General features: G+C 51.2%; 8 protein-coding genes across 8 annotated transcripts; 3 read left to right on the top strand and 5 right to left on the bottom strand.

Annotated features, from left to right (window-relative positions):
• Positions 1-3: 3 nt before the first annotated feature.
• CC1G_14672 (GTP cyclohydrolase I) lies at positions 4-1,018 on the bottom strand (the record flags this gene model as incomplete). Its single annotated transcript, XM_002911197.1, has 4 exons — positions 4-130; positions 184-356; positions 421-594; positions 638-1,018. The coding sequence occupies 4 exons, from the start codon at positions 1,016-1,018 to the stop codon at positions 4-6; spliced, it is 855 nt and encodes a 284-aa protein (XP_002911243.1).
• Positions 1,019-1,214: 196 nt separating this feature from the next.
• Positions 1,215-4,055, top strand: CC1G_01321 (hypothetical protein; the record flags this gene model as incomplete). The annotated part of the gene is made up of 10 exons (XM_001837357.2): positions 1,215-1,502; positions 1,708-1,729; positions 1,854-1,896; positions 1,958-2,561; positions 2,594-2,676; positions 2,755-2,841; positions 2,916-3,022; positions 3,073-3,455; positions 3,594-3,914; positions 3,975-4,055. 10 exons carry the CDS (start codon positions 1,215-1,217, stop codon positions 4,053-4,055), a joined length of 2,019 nt encoding a protein of 672 aa, XP_001837409.2.
• Positions 4,056-4,324: 269 nt separating this feature from the next.
• CC1G_01320 (cyclin-dependent protein kinase inhibitor) lies at positions 4,325-9,990 on the bottom strand (the record flags this gene model as incomplete). Its single annotated transcript, XM_001837356.2, has 18 exons — positions 4,325-4,599; positions 4,710-4,879; positions 4,947-5,178; positions 5,247-5,705; positions 5,760-7,352; positions 7,405-7,497; positions 7,540-7,554; positions 7,586-7,777; positions 7,811-7,996; positions 8,048-8,182; positions 8,246-8,252; positions 8,431-8,528; positions 8,610-9,026; positions 9,093-9,269; positions 9,336-9,458; positions 9,504-9,649; positions 9,700-9,808; positions 9,877-9,990. The coding sequence occupies 18 exons, from the start codon at positions 9,988-9,990 to the stop codon at positions 4,420-4,422; spliced, it is 4,446 nt and encodes a 1,481-aa protein (XP_001837408.2). The 3' UTR covers positions 4,325-4,419.
• A 501-nt stretch (positions 9,991-10,491) lies between these two features.
• On the bottom strand, positions 10,492-13,742 carry CC1G_01319 (mis5 protein; the record flags this gene model as incomplete). The annotated part of the gene is made up of 8 exons (XM_001837355.1): positions 10,492-10,662; positions 10,716-11,246; positions 11,303-11,464; positions 11,515-12,049; positions 12,100-12,401; positions 12,454-12,870; positions 12,923-13,436; positions 13,483-13,742. 8 exons carry the CDS (start codon positions 13,740-13,742, stop codon positions 10,492-10,494), a joined length of 2,892 nt encoding a protein of 963 aa, XP_001837407.1.
• A 199-nt stretch (positions 13,743-13,941) lies between these two features.
• CC1G_01318 (hypothetical protein) lies at positions 13,942-15,080 on the top strand. Its single transcript, XM_001837354.2, has 6 exons — positions 13,942-14,140; positions 14,186-14,348; positions 14,425-14,458; positions 14,514-14,669; positions 14,720-14,871; positions 14,925-15,080. The coding sequence occupies exons 1-6, from the start codon at positions 13,945-13,947 to the stop codon at positions 15,067-15,069; spliced, it is 846 nt and encodes a 281-aa protein (XP_001837406.2). The 5' UTR covers positions 13,942-13,944; the 3' UTR covers positions 15,070-15,080.
• Positions 15,081-15,125: 45 nt separating this feature from the next.
• Positions 15,126-18,866, bottom strand: CC1G_01317 (hypothetical protein; the record flags this gene model as incomplete). The annotated part of the gene is made up of 13 exons (XM_001837353.2): positions 15,126-15,640; positions 15,714-15,873; positions 15,928-16,007; positions 16,058-16,179; positions 16,231-16,335; positions 16,390-16,668; positions 16,726-17,438; positions 17,488-17,565; positions 17,617-17,915; positions 17,965-18,317; positions 18,368-18,689; positions 18,743-18,815; positions 18,860-18,866. The coding sequence occupies 13 exons, from the start codon at positions 18,864-18,866 to the stop codon at positions 15,211-15,213; spliced, it is 3,021 nt and encodes a 1,006-aa protein (XP_001837405.2). The 3' UTR covers positions 15,126-15,210.
• Positions 18,867-19,046: 180 nt separating this feature from the next.
• Positions 19,047-20,486, top strand: CC1G_01316 (aminopeptidase; the record flags this gene model as incomplete). Its single annotated transcript, XM_001837352.2, has 4 exons — positions 19,047-19,843; positions 19,896-20,134; positions 20,195-20,379; positions 20,472-20,486. The coding sequence occupies 4 exons, from the start codon at positions 19,047-19,049 to the stop codon at positions 20,484-20,486; spliced, it is 1,236 nt and encodes a 411-aa protein (XP_001837404.2).
• A 502-nt stretch (positions 20,487-20,988) lies between these two features.
• On the bottom strand, positions 20,989-22,542 carry CC1G_01315 (endochitinase; the record flags this gene model as incomplete). The annotated part of the gene is made up of 6 exons (XM_001837351.1): positions 20,989-21,111; positions 21,171-21,224; positions 21,281-21,932; positions 21,986-22,131; positions 22,186-22,282; positions 22,337-22,542. 6 exons carry the CDS (start codon positions 22,540-22,542, stop codon positions 20,989-20,991), a joined length of 1,278 nt encoding a protein of 425 aa, XP_001837403.1.
• Positions 22,543-22,705: the final 163 nt, after the last annotated feature.

Below are 22,705 nucleotides of genomic sequence, written 5' to 3'. Positions count from 1 at the left end.
GCTTTACTTTTTGATGAGAGTAAGGAACTCTTCGCGAGTCTTTTGCTGGTTGCGGAAGCATCCCAGCATGCAGGAGGTCACTGTCGACGATCCGGGTTTCTGGACTCCACGCATCGTCATACACATGTGTCTTGAAAGCGGGTGAGTTGTGATATGTGTGAGATGGGCAAAATGGGCACGCACGTCGCCTCCATAACCACAGCCACACCTCGAGGATGAATCGCTTCTTGAACTGCGATTGCAATCTGTCTTGTCAATCTCTCCTGCACCTGTAGTCGTCTACTGAATGTCTCTGCGATCCGGGCGAGTTTGGAGAGGCCGAGGACGAGTTTGTTTGGGATGTAACCGATGGCGACCTTTTCAAGGACGGGTGATCAAGGTCTTCTTGGGAGGAGGGTTAGACGGAGATGGGGAACATACCTTGCCGGTAAATGGTACGAGATGGTGCTCGCAGAGACTGGAGAACTCGATGTCCTTGACTATGACCATTTCATCATGATCCTCAGCAAAGACAGCATCGTTGATGACATCTATAGAGGGGGGGGGGGGGGGGGGGTCAAGATGGGGTTTAAGACGGATATAGCAGGGACATCCCTGGAAAAAGTTCTTCGTAACCCTTTGGCCTCCCAAAAAAAACCCGAGCATAACGCTCCCGGGTTCCCAAGAAGGCCCCCCGGGCGGGGTCTTCCCCCAAGCAATCCAAGAAGGGGCGGAAGGGCCGGGCCATCTTGGGGGCCCCGGCCCCCTTTTCTTCCGGAATTGCATTAAAAACGGTGAACGGTGACTTTGCTGGGCCTCCCAAGCCCTTTGGATCTGGGACCAGATGGTCGGAAGTAGGTGTGGTAGATGAATGATTTTGGTCTGGGTGTGGGGGAAGAGGAGAATTCAAGCCTGAGGAACGAAAGCCATAGCCATCACGGGAAGGAGGTGACTTTGGTGTGTATGATTTGAGTTGGTCGTCTGTTATGAGACGGTTGAGGGAATCGGACAGGGAAGCAGAGTCGATTTGGGAGGTCATTGCATTTGGTCAACAGTCAAATGGCTCTTTCCGAGTTCCAAATCTGGAGAAAAAATTGACGCTTGCCTTTTTTGGGAGTACTGACGCTTGGGTCGCTCTTCCCTAATTGGCGACGACTCGGTACAGCCAACATGAAAAACGCCCGGAACACATATATTATGGCCACAACAGCCCCAGCAACGCCCCACAACTCACAATGCGCCTCTCAAAGAACGACTGTGCAACAATCCGCAACAGGATGGGGCCTCGTCGCGTATCCTTTCCCACCGACTTCCACCTCCCCTCAAGACCGTCTTCCTCGTCCTCAAAGACATCGTCCTCGAAGCAACAACCAACACCAGAGTCCGTCTACGATGTCTGGCTCAAATCCCGCGAACTCCCCAACCAGAAGGGAGTCTATCTCGTACCAGGCGCCCCACGGCCTTTGTCCCTCCAGAACGCTCGTCTCGCCCTCCAGGCGTCCCAGATGTGCATCTTCGACCTCGTACGTGGCACTCATACACTCCCTTTGTTCACCACTAAAACCCAGATGCTAGTTCAAAACGCTTTGGGGCCTCCATCCCCTCCGGACAACAGCGATGGTAACGCTAAATGTCGTCAGGAGTCTCTTTCCCGCATTCCGAGGTTACTCCCAGGTACCCAGCTCCGTTTGCTTTGTGAACCGCGTTGCTGACGGTCGTTCGGCATAGGCCTTGATAATCGACGAGGTTCGTGAGCGCCGCTACAGTCTGTCGGGACCAAAGTGCCTAACGCGAATGTCCGTTCATCCAGTTCCAGTCTTTGATTGGATCAGATACATTCACATGGTCCCGCCTTCTCTACCTGATATGTACAGAGATCCTAAGAAGGATCGTGGAAGGCTGGCTCGACTCGCTCCTGTGGGATAATTTTATTCTTTTCTCTGATAGGCAACTTGGGCTCAGACTTTCGCTTCGACAGAACCACAAATGAAAATATCGTCTTGGGCTCCGCTCGTTTCTACATCGAATACAAGCAGATGGAGCACCGCGTCCATTTGGATGTTCCGACCCTGGCCGACCCCCAAGTCCGGGACTTGCTCCAGGAATCTGACCTTTTTGCCCGTTCCTTTAGCGGTGGCGGCTTTGGTTTCATCTCACCTCTCGACTTTATCAATATATTTTCCCTCGCAGTTGAAATCCTTTCACATCTCTGGCTCCTGATCTCCTTCACTCGTGACCTCTCTCAGCTTGGCGTCCTCTTGTTCACGGTCGTCTCCTCCCTCTTTCCCTTTGTCCTCGCCCGCTTCTCGAATCCATCAACATGTTTCGACAATCCGACGACATCGAAAGAGGCTCGTGCTGCTGATAAGCAGGAACGAATGCGGAACCTCGCCTACAGTGACCAACATCGGCCAGAAATAGCCTTGTTTGGCCTCGGCGACTGGATTCTTGCTTCCTGGAGCAATGCTCGCAAGATAGTCCTCGCCTCGGAGCAGCCTATCACCCGAAACTCCACAGCCCACTTTACGGACATTATCTACGCCCTTCAGAATGCGAGTGCCCCTTTTCGACTTAATTCCGCCGTGCCATATATTAATCCGTTCCTTGTTCACAGCTTCCCGTCCTCCTCCTCCTACAATCATCCGCTACCACACTAGGAGCCATTACCGCATACCGGACGTCCATTCAATGTGTCTTGTACGCTTCAAGCAACTTGATAACCACGGCAAAAATGGCGTTCCAAGGCATCTTTCTGATGTCCGCCTTTTGTGCCAGTATCAAGCTCAGGCCTCGATTGATGCCGAAACATGAAGACACCGCTCGATACATGCCTTCTCCGTCTGGAGCCAAGATTGAAGTCAAGTGAGTACTCGAATGTATCCTTCTGTTCCCCTGAGTAAAGCCACTCACCTGACACGCGATAACGTTTCTTCTAGGAACCTGTCATACACCTATCCTGGCTGTAGTGAACCGGCACTTCGTAACATTAACTTCTCGATGCAGCCTGGTGAGACACTTGCGATAGTGGGTTACAACGGATCAGGTACGTGTTATTTTAAGCTCTCCCTTCTGTCAAAGCTAATCCCTGTCTAGGGAAATCGACCCTTGCCAAGATCCTTTTGCGTATCGTCGACTTTGACAAGGGTTCCTTGTTCGTGAATGGCGTCGACGTTCGCAACTATAACCCCGAAGAATACCATCGACACCTCAGCGCCGTCTTTCAAGGTTTCTCCAAGTTCAACTCGACCGTCAAGGAGAACGTCGGCCTGGGCAATGTCGACAGGCTTCGATACAAACCTGCGATCGAGGCTGCAATCCATTTAGCCGAAGCAGACACGCTGGTCGAGTCGCTTCCCAATGGATTGAAGACTTTGCTCGAAGCTCCTGGCTTCGAGTCGGTGTCGTATCCTGGTGCTCCGGGGTACGGCTTTGGTGACATGATGGGCCCACAACGACATGGCTTGTCCGGAGGCGAGGTGTGTATCACATTGCATTCTCTTCCCATCTCATTTCCCCCATTCGTTCAGCCCTCCTTCCCTTTCCCTCCCCTCGATCATCATCATCAGAGTCTGTTTTGCTAACGGATCTATTCTATTTCTGTTCACTCTTCACAGTGGCAACGCATCGCTCTAGCACGCGCGTTCATGCGGGCGAATGAACCTGAAGTGGAACTGTTGGTCTTTGATGAACCGGTACGTTGTTTCGATTCCTCTCACCGATCCAATACATTCCAACTAAACGCCGCGATCCCTGTGTCGTCACTCGTAACCACGCAGACATCATCCCTCGACGCCCATGCGCAGAATCAGATATTCGACACCATAGCCAAGATTTCAAAAACACCGAGTGGGGATAGACGCAAGAGTGTTATCTTCATTACACATCGTCTATCGACTGCTCGAAGGGCGGATAAAGTGGCTATGATGGAGAACGGCGTAAGCAATCCAACTTCCTTGTGCCCCTGCCCCTAAGACTGAAGTCTTCTTTGCCTCTAGACTATTTCAGAGTTTGGAACACACGATGAACTTATTGCTAATAACGGTGCTTATGCTGCGTTGTACCGCGCATCCATTTAACTTTCGTCTTCTCCAACTTCTTTCCTTCGTCTTCTTTTCGCACTTCCTTTTGCCCTTTCATTCTTCAAGTTTGCCGCTCCTCACTTCGTTCCTCGTTTTCTCCACCGACCTGGAGTTGTTCTCAACTCTTTTCTCGACCCATGTACCACCAATCTCTCGCGACCAAATGTACAGTATAAAGAAGTATAGTTTCACTCGCATGTGTATCAACCCCTCATTTGTATCAATAGTTCAACTTAACAATAGCATCTTCTTTCCGTCCTTCCTTCTACGATTGAATAGCTTGTATTACATGTTTACACTAAGTACTAACTTCTCAGAACACGGGTCGACCCGCGCGATGACGCTTCAGGCAAGCCAGTCTTCACAACAGTTCCCTCAGTGAGCGATCTACAAACGTCAACGTCCCCTTGTCGAAATAAGCATCCACTGCATGACTCTCCTGGTCGGCCGAAGTCAGCTGTGAGAACTTTTCCGCACTCCCCAAAACCCCCACGATGAGTTCAGAATTCCTAATCCCGTCGACAGCAGATGGCACCCGGATCTTTCCTCACAACACAAGAAACGCCAGAGAGAAAAAGGCAGGAACGCAAGTTCGCGACGAAATAACCAAAATGAGCAAAGTGCTATCACGTTTACAGCATCGGAACTTACCAGTAGATCTGAATCGATAAAGACGCCCAAGAGATTGTTTGACTTTGCGAATTCGACCGCAGACCCTATGCTTAGGGTTCTTTGGTCATCTCCAGCAGAACCGGTCGCAAGTTGACTCGAATAACCGCTAATTCCGTGTTTGCCGCACTGTGAAGCAAAGAAAACGGGATCTAAGCATGGGTTAGGGCGTGAGTATGTCATCGAAAGGTGCCAATAAATATAAACTTCGTTTCTTACAGTTGGGTTGTTTCCAGTTCAGGGCAGAACATACGTCAGGTGCAAACGATAAGAAGGCAACCTTGCGACGAGGTTGCGTCGTCCCGGCTGCAGTGGACACCCCGTAGATGGTCCGTAGCACAGCGTCCACGAAATCGTTCAGGTGTAGTCGGCGGCCCAGATGTAGTTGCTGGACGGTTCCTTGGGTCGGGTATGCCAATTCCAACGCGAGGTTGAATGATGCCGGGAGCGACTAATCAGATTATCAGTATCAGCTATGACGTTGTTGTCTTCTGCGGAAAAGAGGCGCCTGTAACTGACCTTTAGAAGGGATTCTAAGGAGATCATACACGAGGATAACGTTGATGGCCAGTCTGTCGTAACACCGGCACCAACGTCATAGTTCTTGTTTGCTGCCTGGGCGAGGGTCTCGAATTGAGCTAGCGTTACGTCCGCCACCCCCTGCTCGGTTATGGTCCCGGGAACAAGCCACTCCGAGAATACTACCGGGTGTAGGTCGCGTGTAACTTGCACGACAACGTGTAGGTAGGTCCCAAATAGCGACGATTGCGTCAATGCCTGCCCACCCGGGCCTGGTGGGTTGACAGCGAGGCCCGGTGACGTATGGGCTGAACCTGGCTGATTCGAACGTCGATTTCTTCCGCTGCCACGAGAAGGCACACTCGTGATCTCTGTTGACTTCCAGTAAGTCTCGACATCTCCCCCAACTTCCAAGGTAACGCCTTCGAACGGCCTGATCACGTTGATTTGGAAGTCGACCTGGGGTTATATGTTAATCAAATGTAGCCGGAGAAGTAGTCAAAAAGTCAATACCTCCCCGATAGTATGAAGCCGGTGATCTAAAATTGGCAGGACGTATGTCTGATTGTTCTCGACACCTGCGAAGAACGCAGGAAGAGCGACGGCTCTTCCGATGGTCTTGGTGCCGAAATTCGGGTAAATGGAAAATTCCAATGTCAGGTCCTCGAGAGAATGAACTTGGAAGGAAAAGAATCCTTCTCCAGGTTGGGGTGGGACTGTCATAGAGTAGGGAGCCGTGGTGGTCTTGGATTTTGTGGTCATCACGAGTTTCAGCGGGCTTGTCGCGAGAACATATTCATCCTTGAACACGGGACTCATTAGGCGATGGTGGAGCCGCACACTTGGAGTATTGGGGGAGCCTCGAGACCACCGACCAATGAAGACCTGGACTAGGTTCTGGTTGACGAGGTAGTTGTGGCCGTAAACGCGATGGGGCATGATCGGTGGGGGAAGGGATAGCGATGGAATCATGTCAATTTCCGAGTCGAAAGTCGCATCTCCCGTAACCACAGGTAATGGGGAGAGGGTCGAGGCCGCGTAGAAAGTCAAGGTTTCAGGGATCTCTGGACTTGCTTCAAGCAGTAGCTTCAAACAACCAACGTGACCGTACCAGGCTGCATAGTGAGCAGCCAAATGTCCCATCTCGTCTCGGAGAAGAGGTCGTGCTCCATGTTGGAGCAATTCATGAACGCAACCTTCGTGTCCATGACGCGCGGCATGGAAGAGAGGCGTCCATTCGTGGTACTTGTCTGGTGTGTCCCATCCCTCGAGGTGTAGCAACAACTTGCAAACATCAGTATGGCCCTTTTGCACCGCCAAATGCATCGGGTATTCACCATTGGAGTTTGGTGAACACGCGGCATTATGCTTTAACAATATGACCACGACATCTACATGACCTGCCCTTGCGGCCAGTGATAGTGGGTTGGCGTCTCCACTGACAGGCTGCTGGACGGGAACGTTGCCTTCCTCCAACAGAACGCGGACGCATTCGACGTGTCCTTTGGTGGTCGCATACACGAGTGGACTAGAATTGTCGCGATCCAGAGTGTTTGGAGGAACGTGAGCTTGGAGCAGTTGCCGGCACACGCCTGCGTGACCATGAATAGCCGCATAGTGGAGAGCTGTTCGCCCGTATAGATCTGCCTTATCGACGGGAACTCCATTCTGAAGGCATAGATCCACCAGCCTCTCGGCGCCTGCAATGGCCGCCTCGTGGAGGCATGTGCGACCGTGGATATCGTCGACAAAGAGGTAGTCGAAAGGGGAAGAAAGAGACGCGAGGATGAGGTCTGCGAAGTCTGGGGGTGCTTCGATGATGATATTCCACAATATCCGCGTAATGTTTCCATTCGAGTCGCTTTGTTGGCTGAGCATTTCAGAGTAGTGGACGCAGTCCTTGATCGCTTCAGCGTCTCCCGCGGCGATAGCTTTGTGGAAATTGCTTTCGAGTTCCCCAAAAGGGCCGGATGTTGATGTTCTCTCGGTGAGTATTCGCTGAGTGAAGATGTCATTGGCATTGGGGCCCTCAAAGTTAAGGCCGGAAGAGAGATCCGTTATATCCAGAAGGCACGTTGCAACGGTATTGGCGAGCTCAGAAATGAGCTAGTAGGGGACTGACATCAGTAGCATACTCACCGGGCAAGGAAATACGCACTTGTCGGTTGAATACCGGTTGAACGTCAACCTGGCGGGCGAGATAAAGTTCCTTCGTGGTTGACGTTGATCGCTTGTCAAACTTTTTCAGGATCTTGCGAAAGCCTTCAGCATTGATTTCCACGAATTGCTATACTTGGGCGTCAGAGGACTGGAAACACGTTTCAGTCAAGGTTATACACGACCTGCAGTTTGCCCAAGTCCCTTTCCAACAGGCGAAATCCCTCCTCCACGGCACTCCATTCGACGCGGTTCTGGAACGAATCGCTGTTTGTGTCAGGCATTCCTCTTGCTGCTGCAGCGCGTCGTTTCGACAACAGCGTTTCCATCCTGAGTTTGAGTTCCGCCTCCTTTTGCAGATAGAACGCGTTTATCTATCGATATGGGTCAGCCTTGGGCTGGCAGACGAGCAGTTCTGTCGAACATGCCTTCTCCAACTCGCGTTCCAGTTTAAAGAAGAATGCGGCCTTGTGAGCCTGAAAGTCGGGTCCACGTCCAGCGTCATAATCCGAGGCTGGAAAGAATGGGGGCTGGCCAGGGCTAGTTGGTGTTGCTGTCGAGGCGCTGGTCGTGTTGGACGGGGCTTGTGGCGCCTGTGATAGGGGCAGGACGTTTGTTGGACTGATAGGAAAAGGTGGACGAACCCCCAATGCCAAAGCCGCTGCCTCTGACGCTGGACGGTTTGCTGCAAGGGATGAGATGATCTTCTTGAGGAACTTGTAATCGAGGTAATACTGGGACCACCCCGGAATCTGCTGGGCCTGGATGCGCTTTCCGAACTGGATAACGAAAGACAAATGAATACGAAAAGAGGAATATCAGTTTATTGAGAAACGGCATACCTTCATTCTGTCCCTCTAAGAGATGGAGGAACGGATTTGAGAAGGAGACAAGGTTACGATCCCAAAATCACCAGAAAGCTTCCCTCCATCCATCCGAGTGAATTATTTTTCTTTTTCATAGGCTTCCCCCCTTTCCATCCTTCGCCCGCGGCAAATATCAGCTCCGAACCATCGCCTTTACACACGTGCCTAAAATAGCCACCAATCTCCTGCCAAGATCATCCATATTCGTCCCACATCCTCCAGTCAATTCTTCCCTCAGGCGACGAACGTGCGCCAACAACTAGTAAGGTTTGCTAATGTACTACAAGTAACGACAAGTAATATATGTCAATCATGTTAATACTTTTCGTAACTGCCATACCCGAGCAGGTAACAGTGTGATAGGACATCGCCCCTGTTTCTCGACCTGATCGTGTGCACAGCGGTAGCAAAATACGTATCCAGAAGGAAGAGCAGTCGCGTTATTGATCTCCTTTCTGCATATCGGACAGATACCGTACGCAGTCCTATCGAACGGAATACCGTGTGGGTGAGGTGGGAGCATGCGAGGTGGAGGGATGGCAGGGCCTTGCGGGGAGGTGGCGAGGGAACGAGCAGGCGATCCGGGTGAGTACCACCACTCGAGGAACTTGACGAAGAAGATGGCCGTAGGTAGTAGGAGACGTAATGAGTCGAGTAGAAGACGCGGCGACTTTCTCAATAACAGCTTCAGCTTCGATGCAAAGCTAAGGCTTTCGTTCGATAAAGCTTTGCTAGCCGCCAGACTAGCCGCTGCATTCTGGGAGGAAGAGAACTGTCGTCAGACCTAGCTGAATGGGAGGAAGAGCGAGAGCACGCCACATACGAAGTCTTCAGGACCTAGCCGACGAAGGTCAACGCCAATCCAGCTTAACCACGGTCGGTAGGCAGAAGTCCGGTTGAACAAGTAGCGTATGTTCCCGGCCAGAAGCCACAGCTCAAACGACATATTAAGCCACGGATAGACTTTCTTGAACGCCCTTCGGAAACGACCACGGAGACTCTAAAAAAGTAGTACAAGGAACGTTCAACAACACATGTACAATTCGTTAACCTCGAGGCAACACACCTGGTCTGTCAAGAACTGAATCTGACGAGCATCTATGGATTCTTCAAGAACCTCCGAGCTCACACCACCCCCCAGCTCTTCGAAATAGTCGTGAGCTTTCGCTCGAATGTATGGGATACCAATCTAGGACTAGTCAGTTGCAAATCTCGAGTACGCGATGGAACATACCAGGAAGAGAAGCGATAACCATATTTCCCTATCCCTCAATCGTTCTCCGGCAGGAAGCTTCCCAATTGCAGCCCTGGTTCGCTCCGTCTCAATATAGGGTTGTCTCCGCCTCTTCAAGCCATAAAAGTTCTCCGAGAACGATGCATCTGGAGACACGTAAGTCGTCAGCATCCCGACAGCGAGCAGGGATGCGCACTATGTTTCGTCAAGTAATGTCGCTCAACAACGAGCATGATCAGCGCATAGAACTCCTCGTGTCGATTCACAATTCGAATCAAATATCGAGGGTATCGCTGCGCAAACACCTATTTGGAACAGAAGGAGGTCAGTTCACTGTGAACATGGAGAAAGAGCCTCGCTACGCGTCGCATACCGCCAGAACATACTTCAATGCCGGTTGAAGCAAATCTTTCAGCTGCTCCTGAGCAATGACTTCGAAAAGAGAAGGTTTAAGTGGGTCTGAGCCGAGGTCATTGAAGAATTCCATAGTCGGTCGTGTGCAAAGGTTGGCGGGGAAGGCGGGGAAATGAGAGAGAAGAGCAGCAACATGTCATTTCTGATTCCGTCCGAGAGGCGCTGGACCGGGAACGGAGAAAGCAAAGCCGGTCGTTCCAAAAATAGATTCACATTCCTTGGTACGCCCCCCTCTCCCTCACAAACAGGCTGAAGATAGTGTTCTTTTGTGCTTCTTGGTCGGAGGTTCAGACATGGTCGTGGACTCGTGGTGACGAAGTTCCCGGTACTTTAGTACTGGGTAATGTGCTCGGTAAATCCGTTCCGTTTATGGTAATTAACCCTACAGCGGCTTTGCTACTGCTACATCCCAAAGCTCTCTGTATGTGTGCTAGAAGGACCCATGCCAGACTCCGTTCGACCAGTCGTGACCAATTCCCTCGACTGAAAAAAAGGGTATCAATACAATCATTATTTACTATAGGTACAGATAGACTACAGATACAAGGCAAGCGACAACAAACTCAGTGATGGATTAGAAACCAGAGGTCAACGATGACCCCTCTGTGTCGACCGAGGGGTGCACCATGTAGTAGTAACGGACATTGTCATCATCTGTGGTGGACGGGTGGGTCTGACTGTCGCCCGAAGGAGCCGAAGGAAGAGAGTCCTGAACGTCTCCCCTAACTTCGATAAGGTAGTGATCCTAAAAGCGATTGTCAGTGACGCGAGATGGGATAAAATGATACTAAAACTGACCTTGACAAGTTTCTTCAACAGCTTCGTGATCAGCTCCCTGTGGTACTCCAATTGCTCCACGTCCTGCACCTCCTCCTCTTTACTCTCCAGGTACCAATCGATCAAATCATCCTTGTCCATTCCCTTGCCAGTAGATTGTTCGTGAGCAGAAAGATGTAGAACGATCAAGCTCTGTAGTTGGACGTATTGGTCGTGTGTGATCTTCATATGTTTCTTGCGTGGCTTAGCCGGTGCTTGTGCAGCAGGTTGAGCACCAGCGGTGCCAGCTTCCGAAGATGGTCCAGCAGCTGCTCCCCCAGCCGGTGCAATAGAGGCTTGTCGAACAGGAGGTATTGAGCTCTCGTCCATATCCTGGGTTTCTTCAGCCATTTGCACGTCGTCACCGTACATATCGTCGTCCTCATTCTTGTCATTCCGTCCCTCGCGCTCACCCTCAAGCTCTTCTTCGTCAAAGTCAATGTCGTCCTGCTCGACGTGGATGATGGATTGCCTGAGCAAGCTGTACGCCTCGCGGACCATGGCAGGTGTGATCTGGAGTACGAATGGTTAGCAACTTTTTCCAGGATGGAGAGCAACATTGAACTAACCTCGTTACTGCAATTGGCTCGCGCAATGGCCTCGGTGAGACGAATCATGCTTTCCAACTGTCGAACAGTGATGCGGTACGAGTTTTTGCCTGCGCCAGTAGCATCGTCCTGACGCAGGATGCGGTACTTTTCGACCAACAAGTCGGCAGCTTCACGAGTCATCTAATCAATATGTAAGTATTCGGCATGGACATATCCTGCTAGTGACATACCTTGGGTTGGAATGTCCTGGCATAGCGAATAAACCTCTGGAGAGTCTCTGTACTAAACTCGGGTTCGATGGCCTGGTCTTGCAGTCGATGAATGTTGACGATATGGCTTGCGATATTATAGTCCGTCTTCTCGTCACACTCGTCCAGGACAACAAAGAAAAGATCGAAACGACTCATGATAGGAGCGCTCATTTGGAGATTGGCTCGGAGGGACTTCTTCCTGTCGTACCTTCCACCAATGGGGTTGGCCGCAGCGAGGATAGAAGTGCGAGCGTTGAGTGTAGCATGGATACCGGCCTTGGCGATGGAAATGGTCTGCTGTTCCATAGCTTCGTGAATGGCGACTTGGTCTGAAATGTCCATCTTGTCGAATTCGTCGATAGCACAGATTCCGTTGTCTGCCAGCATCAGAGCTCCAGCTTCGATGGTGAAGTCTCCGGTTTCTTCGTCCTTCACCACTGCAGCGGTCAAACCCGCAGCGGACGAAGCCTTGCCTGAAGTGTACACAGCACGAGGAAGGAAAGAAGTAATGTACCTAGAATAGTGTCAGAACGTGTTTGGATCGTTCGGATTGACGAAACTCACTTCAGGAATTGGGACTTGGAGGTAGACGGATCACCAACGATGCAAATGTTAATGTCGCCACGAAGGTGCATTCCTTCAGGTGTTTGTTTGTGCACACCACCCATCAATTGTAGAAGCAGGCCCTTTTTGACTATTTCGTGACCATAGACTGTAGGCGCGATACTTTGGACGAGACGAGAGTAGATGTGATCAGAGTTGATCATAGCCTTGAGTTCTTCGTACTCTGCGGTGGTCAACGAATCGATAAACATCTGTCCACTGTCTTCCTCGGAAGCTTCCTCCCCGCGAATGTTGGTGTTTTCCTGTAACAAGTCTGGTCAAGCTAGAGCAAAGAGAAATGTTTCCTTTACTTACGAGACCGTCCGATGCCATAACCATGCAAGCGAGGAATGCGGTTTTGTATTGCAGGTCGCGGACACCAAGGCTCTTCAAGCCGGTAACGCCACTTCCACCGACGCCCGCTGTTGCGCCTCCAGCAGCTTTACTCGCTTCTCGTTGCAATTCCGCTCGGTTACCTCCAGGAAGACCAAGCTGGCTAACGTCGGGTACTACAATGAAGGTACCCGTGAACGTGCACTTGTCACCTGCCTTGGCACGTTCCACCATTTCTCCTCGCAAGATTACATCCAAAGACCGAGGCATAGAACCGGTAGGGATTTCGGATGGGTTCTCTTGAATGCGGACCTTTTGCCAATCGGTGAACTTGGACGTGTCGATTTGGAGTTGCCATGCTGTTCGATTTCCGCAGAGTGCATTGGGGCATAACGATGGCTAGTATACACGCGTCAGTTCGATGTCGCGACGCGAAGATCTGCGCGCGTACCTCGGTGTATTTGAACTGTTGCTCAATGTCGTGCACCAATCCGTTGCAAACTTCGCAGATGAAACTGCCATAGAGCAGCTCTGGTCGCACTTCACTTGTACGCGTGACTGTTCCACTGATACTGGTAAGGCGACCAATCTTCTCCGTTTTGAGTTGTCGAATGCCTTCAGTGAGACCGAGATGATAGAACGCGATGCTGAATTCGCGCGACTGCAGGTTGGTGGAGTCTGCCGCAGCGGACGTTGGATTAATTTTGAGGTATTCAGGCTCGAACTCAGCGATGAGATTATACAAAGCGCGTCGCAAGTAAGGCAAGAATCGATAGTAGTGTGTCTGGATGGCGTCGCCCAGGACTTCATCGGCTTCCAGGATATGGCGGAAATCGACATAGAGTGTAGTGAGATTATATTCGCGCATCGAATGAATTTGGTCAATGTAAATGAGTTCGCCTTCTTGTTGAGGGGCAAACCCATCGGACGCTGGTGTGCCTGCCAAATCTACCTCGGTCGTGAAGCTGATCTGATATTAGCCCAAGCAAGACGGTCGAGCGCGAAACTCACGTTCGCAAAAAGGACTCGAAGCTTTCAGCAAGACTTTCGCCAATGGCATCCTTTACCAAAGGCACGTCCGCGTTGGCTTGGGCCCTTGGCCGCCTTCGCTTTCGCTGGGAGCCGTCTTGGGTATCATCTGCGTCTTGGGCCTCTGCTTCATCGAGAGTCAGGGCATCGCCTGTACGTCGGGGAACGGTAGGCTCCTCATGTGCTGGTTCTGAGCTGGGAGGTAGAGAAAACTGGGGAGCTGCTGGCGACGAGGGCTCCATTGATAAAGATGAGGAATGCGGGTAAAGGGGGTACGCGCCAAAGAATTTAGTCGAGAGAGCATGTGACCTTCAATGAGGACACGTGTGTTTAGGGCAGGCATTCTCGTGTTAAATCACCCGTCGAGTGTCGCATAGACGAGTTACCGGCCGGTGATGCCCTGGCTTTCTTCCTTATTCTCACTTCTCTGCCAATTCCTCTGCCATGACCATGCACGACCTTGACCCTTTGGATCCTGCTTATGTCGCAGATGTCCTCTCGAAACCTCCCTTTGTCACAGTCCCAGGGGTCATCAACTTTAGGGATCTGGGCTCTTATCCATCGACTACACACCCCGGCAAGGTCACCAAGCCTAAACTCTTGTTTCGCTCAGCAGAGCTTTCGGGTATAACAGACGAGGGTATGCGTGACATACTCTCCTCCGTCTCAGGCTAACTCTCCAAAGGTAAAGCCAAATTAAAGGAGCTCGGGGTCACTCAGGTCTATGATCTACGCTCGGATACAGAGATCAAGAAATACAACACCCCTTCCCCCGAAATCGATGGCATACACTTCCACCACATACCCGTCTTTCAAACTGCAGACTACAGTCCAGAGATGATGGCCAAGTAAGTACGTGACGCGTTCTCAGTTTACCATGAGCAGGTCGTCCTAACCTTGTTCACCCTTGATTTCCCCCACTAGACGGTACCAACTGTATGCCAGTGGAAAGACCGAGGTAAACATACCAAGATGATATCGATCGATAACCTGCTTGACAAGCTTTGTGCCAGGCATTTGTAGAATTGTATTCCCAGATTTTGGACCATGGAGGACACTCCTTCGGTGCTGTCCTCCGCCATATACGAGACAGGTCGTCAGAAGGCTGTATCTTCCATTGCACTGCAGGCAAAGACCGAACAGGTGTCCTGGCGGCATTGATTCTGAAGGTACGCTCTTCTTCATGTCGTTGAATCCTTTCTTCTTATCGTTCCCATAGCTTGCAGGAGTGGAAGACGATCTAGTAGCCCAAGACTATGCGCTAACGAGGGTAGGCAGGGAGCCTGCCCGAGAGATGATCATGAAACGCCTAGCGAAAGAGCCGCTCTTTGCTTCAAACAACGAAGCTGCTCTTAACATGTTTACATGCCGGTGCGTATTTTGTCTTGACTCGGTCGTTCCCTCCGCTCAGTCGTCTATTTCAGGCACGAGACCATGATGGCGGTCCTCAAACACATCGAGGAGCGGTACGGCGGTGCAGAGAACTACATCAAGCGTTACGTCGGTCTTTCAGATGAAGAACTGGAGACTGTCCGCAACAACTTGCTGGTGCCAGGCACTCAAGAATAGCGAATACCACTTCCGACGAGACGCCCATACTACCCTACTACGGCGGTCACCATGTACAATTAGATATTAGGTATCATTGAGAGGGCATAAGTGTCGTTTCCAATCATAACAAGTCATAAATTTCCACCCCGCCTCTAGGGTTTACTTGCGCACGAGTTCTGGTCGCCGAGCTTTCTGGGATTGAGTGAGTGGAACCCCAGCATTCACGCCGTTTGCTTGTACAGGGTGTCCCGGGCCACCAGGAAGGATCCTTCCTTTCGCTGGGTTCAAAGGCGAGAGCGCTCCACCTCTATTCGGAATAGGGAGTGGAGGTGCAGGGGTACCCAAATCCCCGCCAGTTACTCGCCGCCTCATTGGTATCCTTCCACCAATCTTGACATTCCTATCGGCACTCCCACTGTCGCTGCTCTTGTCAAACTCGTGGAATCCGGGCAAAGACGTATCGACGCCCGTAGCCTGCCTTCTAGCTTTCTCATGCTTCGCTTGAACCGTTCGGAAATGCTGAAGAAGTTCTTGCCACTTGATCTCGTCTCTGCCTAGTTTTGAACGGGACGACATCGCCGCTACGGTTCTGGAAGAAAGAAGAAACCCGACGGGTATGGTCAGTCTAATGGAAGGAGCTTAACTAGATTAACTGGACGCACGATTTAGGTGCAATATGCAAGAACCCGGCAGAATTCACGGCATTAAGTCGGTTGCGGAGGGATACGAACGCGCTACTTTGAGGAAGGAGCATTAAGAGACCATAAAGGCATTTGAACAGGTACGGGTATCGTTCCGGTTCTAGCAACTGAAGTCGGAGATCTTGCTTGGGGTCAGCGCTCTTCTCGGTTTGGAGATATGAGCAATGGGACGTACAAGTGAACACTGGCGATTCGATCAGTTGTACCAGTTTGTCAACTTGAACCAGCATGGGAACAGTGATTTCCAGGTCCGCGCTGCGACCATGGTTAAGTGAATGCTGAAGGGGTTAAAGCCATAAACTCACAAGATGTGCAGAAGATTCGATGCGTGTTCGTAGGCCTGTGCAAGGAGGCAGAGAGAGAACACAGAGACCGCATTATGACACCAACATCGGTACAAAGTGGTGAACAAAGCTTGGCCATCTTGCTAGAGGGACATGAGTACAGCCAGAGCGAGCAATCAGAACATCAATCTTACTCGTGTCTCCAAACTCTTCAGTCTTCTACGGAATTCCGCCAGTTCAGGAGAGGTGATGAGGATGATGTTAAGTTTCTGAACAATGACACTGGCAAATTCGAGATCCTAACCGAGTCACGCGTTAGCAGAAGTACGCCCAGTCATCGAAGAAGGACGTACCTCTTCCTTCTCTATGATCTCCGCAAAAGCGCGATAAATCTTCTCTGTATTAAGGTTTACACAGAGCTGACGAATGATGAGACTCCCTCGAGTTTCAAGAAGACGTCGGTCAGTGCTGAAGAGTTCGAGCAAGTTCATCATGAACGCTTTGAAATATGTTTCTTCCGAGCTGGAGGAAATCTGTGCGAGCAATTGGAGGTCATGCTTTATAACCTCTTCTGAACTGTCTGATAACGTCTTGAGGAGCGCAGGGAATGTGCCATCGTGCATTGCCAGAATCTAACGGAATGCGAGCCTCAGTCATACCTCGCATGTAAGATTGAACAAGGGGCACACCTTGGTTGGGACCTTCTGATGCAACATGATCAACCACTTCAAGGCGGAAACCCTCGTCTCCTCAAATTCACTAAGGAACTGAATCGTCAACTCCGCAACTGTAGCTTGATAGTCGAAAGGGTCATTATCATCATGGCTAGGGGGCGTTGGACCGATGCTTTGAACATTGCCTGCTACTCCGCTTTGGCTCAGCAGCGAATCAGCTGCAGGAGAGTGCGAACGGGTCGGATCTGGTCCACTATTGGTGGAGTCTCCAAGCTGCGTGGGACGTGGCGTAGCTGAAGGATCAGGGCCAGTAGCACTCCTGGTGCGTTGAGGAGGTGGCGGCGGGCCGTCCTGTTGTGTCTGGGTCGTCGTCGTGGTGAGATCCGACGTAGATAGGTCACGGGTAATCTCTTTGCTTAAAGCTGACTGTCGGACAGGCCCTGAGATAGTTGGGGTAGGTGAGCGAGGGAATTTGGTCGGAGCCCCCTTCTCTGATTTGGTCGGAGCAGGAGGAGGGGGAGTCGGCTCTTCGATTGGCAGTTTCTGAATGACATTGAAGAGAATCTTATTCGTCTTTGTCGCGGCTTGCTGGATCATTAGGACATGATGTGCCAAATTGGGCAAGATGGCTGGAATCAGCCTCGGTGTGAACGGAACAATAACTTCTGGGACAAGTGTAACGAATTCGGCAATCCATGTCAGTGCAGTGGACTGTTGAATCTCGTCGTCTGCTCAAGATGTCAGTATTGGGCCCTGACTGCAAGGAGAACAACGTACGCTCTCCGTCCAACTGCTGCAATAGGATATCGAGGATGGCTGGAAAGTCAACTCTAACGCCTTGCCCAGGCACCCACTCTGTAAACATCCTTCAGCGTACTTCTATAGTTAGAACATGAATCTCCTGACCTCCTAGGTCGTGATCGTTGACCTCATAGTTGATATGGTTTCCCTCGGCAGTGGGTGTGGAAGGATTGACATCGTCCCTGGAGTGGTAGTCGTCCCCATTGGCAGAGCGAGTTTCACTTTCATAAATGCTATCAGCTCTGGTGTTACTGGCGGCGTCGGCTGGCGGGGATGTCGAAGGATGAGGTTTGCGTCCTGGTGCATCGGGATGTTCATATATCTTTCTGAGTTCGCCTATAAAGTCCCCCAACGCATTCTCTGTCGCTACGCGCACGTCTTCTGTAGGATCTGATAGATACTTGCTAGACCTCAGTTAGCAGATATTGATAATGGAATAAACTTTTGACTCACAGAAGTCCGTCAAGGAACTCGGGTAGGTAGGTGATAAGCTCTAGTTCGGGGACGGAATGGAGGGTTGTAATCCAATTGACGAGATAACTTCGCGTAAACGGGTTGACGACGTGAATGCGTTCGCGTAGAAGGGGGATGAAGTGTGGTAACGAGAACGCCTTCTTGGGGCCTTCTTCAGCGCTGTGTGGGAGTAATACGAGAACACTTTGTTTCTCCTCTAGTTCTTCACGAGCTCGCGCAGTTTCTGGGTACAAGGGCACGTATACCGAGGCCGACTCTGCAACGATGTCCTTTAGGAGGCGGTCCAATAGTTCAGCGCCATTCTTGACCGAGAGTTCCGAATCTGCGGCGAGCTACACGAGAAATGGGTAAGCGGGAGTGAGTGAGAGGCAAGGACACGGACCTTGCTGAGTGCATCGAACACATCGTTGAAATAAACCAAGACCTCCCCCTTGGACACCTTCGCAATGTTATACAGACACTCCGCTGAGAAATAACGAATCCTGCTCTCCGAGTCCAAAAAGCAATTCAACAAGGGTTCAATAAACTTCTCCATGTAAGGCGCGATATCGACACCCAACGCAATCGCAGTCCCGGCCAGGCCGATTAAACCACCATTCCGGATGTGCAAAGGGTTGGAGACATCGCTGAACATCTCAATGAGTTGGTCAACGATCTGTCCTATTCTCTTGTGTTCGCCTTGCTGATGGCATTCTCGCACTTGTCTGTGGGGCTGTATTGTCAGAGCTCAGACTCGTTGGAACGCGCAAGCTCTCACTTCTCCAGGTCAAGCGCTGCGGCCTTCCGCTTCTCGTAGATCTTGTCGACCAGCTGCCTGGACGTAGCGACGTCTAATTTAATGAATAATCAGTATTTATCCAGGGCAGTCGGGGACGATGCATACTCATGGTTGGGCGCACGCTAGTGCAGATGGACGATACAGCTAGCCAGTGCAGCCACCATCCGGTGGTGATACTGGAAAGGGTAACGAAATGTGGCTGTGCCCATAGCACTAGCTCACGTCGGAACCAACCAGCGCCAAGCGCGAGTGACTCTGCGGGAACCTTAGTTAACGCTGGACAATGGCCTCGACTCTCCTGAGCTTATGGCTCATTCTTCCACTCAACTCGACACTGTTCTCGCAGGAGCCATGTTTGACCCATAGTTTCTACGGAAACTACAAGCTCCAGGATTCCACAGTCGCCTTATTCCAAGCGTCGACCCCGGACTGCGTCGAATACTCCCGCTCGTACCTCTCCCAAGAGCCAAATGTCCTTTTGGAGATTCATCGAAATGCCAGTCTGGTATGGCTCGAGAAAGAACACGTCGACCCCTCGCTCCTTCAACAGGAATCGTTCATGTCGGATGATTTCTACCGAACTCTGACGAGGCTAGTCGGGGAGGACCAACCGTTATATGAACAGGAAGACCAGCATACCTTCAACGCTAAGACAGATAACGGCTTCCCGTACACTCTTTTCTCATCCAATGATGCAACCATGCTTGCCCTGCCTCGTCATGCAGCATTGCAAGTCGACACCATCCTTCCCCGGTTCGTCAAGTCGACCCTCGTCCCCGACGCCCCCTTTACCTACCGTGAAGTGTCAAATGACGACCTCAAAGTCGTCAGAGACGTCCTCGGAACTCTTCGATTCAACCCCGATATCGCCTCTGTCGTAAACAACATCTCCATCCCACAAATTCAACAAGACATCCGTTTCCTTACTGGCGAGGACGGAAAGTCGGGGATCGTATCGAGGCATTCGTTCTCATCTGGAGCGCGCACCGCTGCTGCTTGGATCAAAGCCCGTATCGAAGAAACTGGTGCAACTTGTCGTTTATCGACGTTCCTTACAGGGTTCGCTCCTAATGTTATCTGGTGAGCGCATAGCCCCTATTTCAACGCATACACGCGTTCTGACGAGCACTAGTCGGTATTCTGCGATCAAGAAGACGGACGATACAGTTATCATCAGCGGACACTATGACAGTCGCGGCTCGTTCGGAAGCGTCCGCGCTCCTGGTGCCGACGACGATGGTTCGGGTACCACTGGTGTCTTATCCATCGCAAGGACGATTGGGCGCAAGCGTCTCCGCTTCCACAAGAACGTCGAACTCGTCGCCTTCGCCGGGGAGGAGCAAGGTCTTTACGGTTCCCGTGCCTATGCCCGTAAGCTTCTTTCCGATAGATTCAACCCATACCTAACACTCTCCTTCCCCTCCCACCTAGGTGAACTGCGGGCACAGAATGCCAGCATCGTGATGATGATTCAAGCTGACATGACTGCTTATCGCGCAGCCCAAGAGCCTCTTCAGCTCGGTTTGCCGGAGCGTATCGGTACTCCCGAGGTCACGCAATTGGTGGCCAATGTGTCGGCATTCTACAGCCCTGAGCTTACCGTCGGGTATTCCGGAGTGAGTACTACATACCGATAGATGCATAGCAACGAGTGGGAACCTCATCTTACCTTTTCTTGTCTTTCCAGGCATGCTGTAGTGATCATCAGGTTTGTTCAATCTGAACAACGATTCTCGCAGAGATGCTAACAGACTTCTAGTCCTTCATTGAACAAGGCTTCCCAGCTACTCAGGTCTTTGAACGCGCTGGACCGAGTGCGTGTATCTATTGGTCTCCACCCCATCTATTGCCTGATTCTAATCAATATCAGTCGTGGATCCCATGTATCACAATAGCGGTACGTCGTACTAGCCATCTTTCTTCTGCTTTTTTCGTTGACATCCTCCCTAAGGTGATCTCAGTGAACGGGAAGGCTACGATATCAACCAACTATACGCTATTGCGAAAGTTCAGGCGAGTATAGTTTCCTGTGACAATGGAAACGACGCGATATTGACTTCGCCTTTAGTTCGCCGCTCTTTTACACGTTGCGGGCTTTGAGTTTGGAAAGGAAATCGATGAGTAATCTTTTGGAAGTCGAGACCAATACCCGGATTTATTGCTGTCATAATGACTCGGATACGCCAATACAGCTTCCTGATTTGCCTCTAACATTCCCCGTATGATCAGTATCCGCCCGCCTTTCTGATAGAGTCGAGGAGGATGTCGTTGTAGTCTCCTCCAGCCTCCCAGGTTGCGAAGCCTCGAAGACCGTTTGACTTGATAAAGTTCCCTTTAGCCGCAAAGGACTGGTTCGCAGGATTGCCATCAGCGTCGACGTTATCCATATAAGCCATTGTCAACTCACCTGTGCGTTGTCGAAAGCAACCATGATTTCCGTGGTCCGGTTGTAGACATAAGGCTAAAAAAAGGTCAATTGTAAATTGACGCCCGCCAATGTGTCCGTCGTAGACTGACCGTTTGACTGCAGGTGTCGTAACGATAGTGGATGCCTTGCGTGGGCGAGCCGTCCTTGTTCAGGAAGCCATTTTCAATCAAACCCCAGAAATTGAAGGTTCCTCCGGGAAGCGTCGGGGATCCACAGACATCGGTTCCCCCTCCGGGACCATCCCAGGAGTCACCTATCGGTCGGTCGACGCCGTCGAATGGAGGGTACGAAGCAAGTACGCTGTTCGATCCCGCAGCAAATGCATTCGCCCTTCGGACGCGGAATCCATGACCATATGCAGCAACACCCAAGACAAGTTGGTTATGGGGAATTCCAGCTGCCGACCATTGTCGAACAGCAGAAGTGGCCGAACCGTAGCGGCTGTTCGCTGGAGCGCATGCGTCGTCTAGGGGAGCGTTGGGTCCGACTGTTGGGCTCCATGGACCCCAGAGGTCGTAATTCATGATGGCGATATAATCGAGGAGTTTGGCAAATGCGGCGACATCGCTGGAGGGACGGCCGTTGGAACCGTAAAAGGGGACAGTGGCTGCCGCTGCAGTGACCAAGAGCTTTGAGCCCACTGGGTCTCTTCGCAACTCTTGAAGAAAGAGAAGGAAGTTGGACGTGTCTTGGGGATTGATCGTGTTGCATCCAATTCCTTGATTTCCGGGGTATTCCCAACTGTAGCGTTGTGACTTGAGTAACGGAAGTTCACAGTAAGGTGGTGGACTTACTCGAAGTCGACACCATCAAGGTGATACTTTTGGGCAAAGTTCACGACGGTTTTTACGAACGCTGTCCTGTTACTGGCTGAGCCAACGGCAGTCGAAAAGAATCTTGAACCAGTCCATCCACCAATCGAAATCAAGGCTTTCACTCCCTGTACAGTAGCAATCGGTAATGGCCTCGTTGCGCTTGGAAGAAGAAGACGTACGTGTTTATGTGCCTCTGAGACAAATTGGGGAAGGAGTTGAGGGTTTGTCCATGTCGCCTCTTCAAAGCTTAATTTATGGACATCGGGGGAGGTCTCCCTGTCAATACGAAGTTGTCAGTACTCAGCGCGAAACGCAATCGAAACGACTCACGCAAATGCATATGTCAGATGCGTGTACTTCTTCCAGCTTACCCTTGACAGAGGGTATCCCGTCGTAGCATGCCATCCAGCATACCAGGCAGCCGCAACTTTGCCCCGCGTTTTTCCTTCAACGGCCGCTGGGCTGGCGACAACGAGAGTGCTGAGAAGTGCGACGAGGCACCACGGGCCAAGCAAGCTGAGGCGAAAGGACACCATCCTGGCTGGTCGAGTCTCGTGGAATCACGGCCTCGTATATATACTCAGCACCCTTGCATGCCAATTCGGTTCTCCATTCGAGAAGCCTGAGGCTAGCCACCTGACAATTGTCCCATCTAACCATCCATGCTGCCCATTCTCACCGGAATTACTACCTTCTTGC

This window comes from Coprinopsis cinerea (genome assembly GCF_000182895.1).
Source record: "Coprinopsis cinerea okayama7#130 chromosome 5 map unlocalized cont3.5, whole genome shotgun sequence".
Lineage (NCBI taxonomy): Eukaryota > Fungi > Basidiomycota > Agaricomycetes > Agaricales > Psathyrellaceae > Coprinopsis > Coprinopsis cinerea.
The sequence above is the reverse complement of the archived record's forward strand: the minus strand, read 5'-3'. Positions and strand labels throughout refer to the sequence as shown.

What these genes read in the sequence shown, in the direction of transcription:
- CC1G_01318 (XM_001837354.2), top strand. Translation starts at nt 13,945, where the DNA reads ATGACCATGCACGACCTTGACCCTTTGGATCCTGCTTATGTCGCAGAT. An exon ending in TTCGGGTATAACAGACGAGG is followed by an intron (nt 14,141 to 14,185) that starts GTATGCGTGACA and finishes AACTCTCCAAAG; the next exon opens with GTAAAGCCAAATTAAAGGAG. An exon ending in CTTAACATGTTTACATGCCG is followed by an intron (nt 14,872 to 14,924) that starts GTGCGTATTTTG and finishes CGTCTATTTCAG; the next exon opens with GCACGAGACCATGATGGCGG.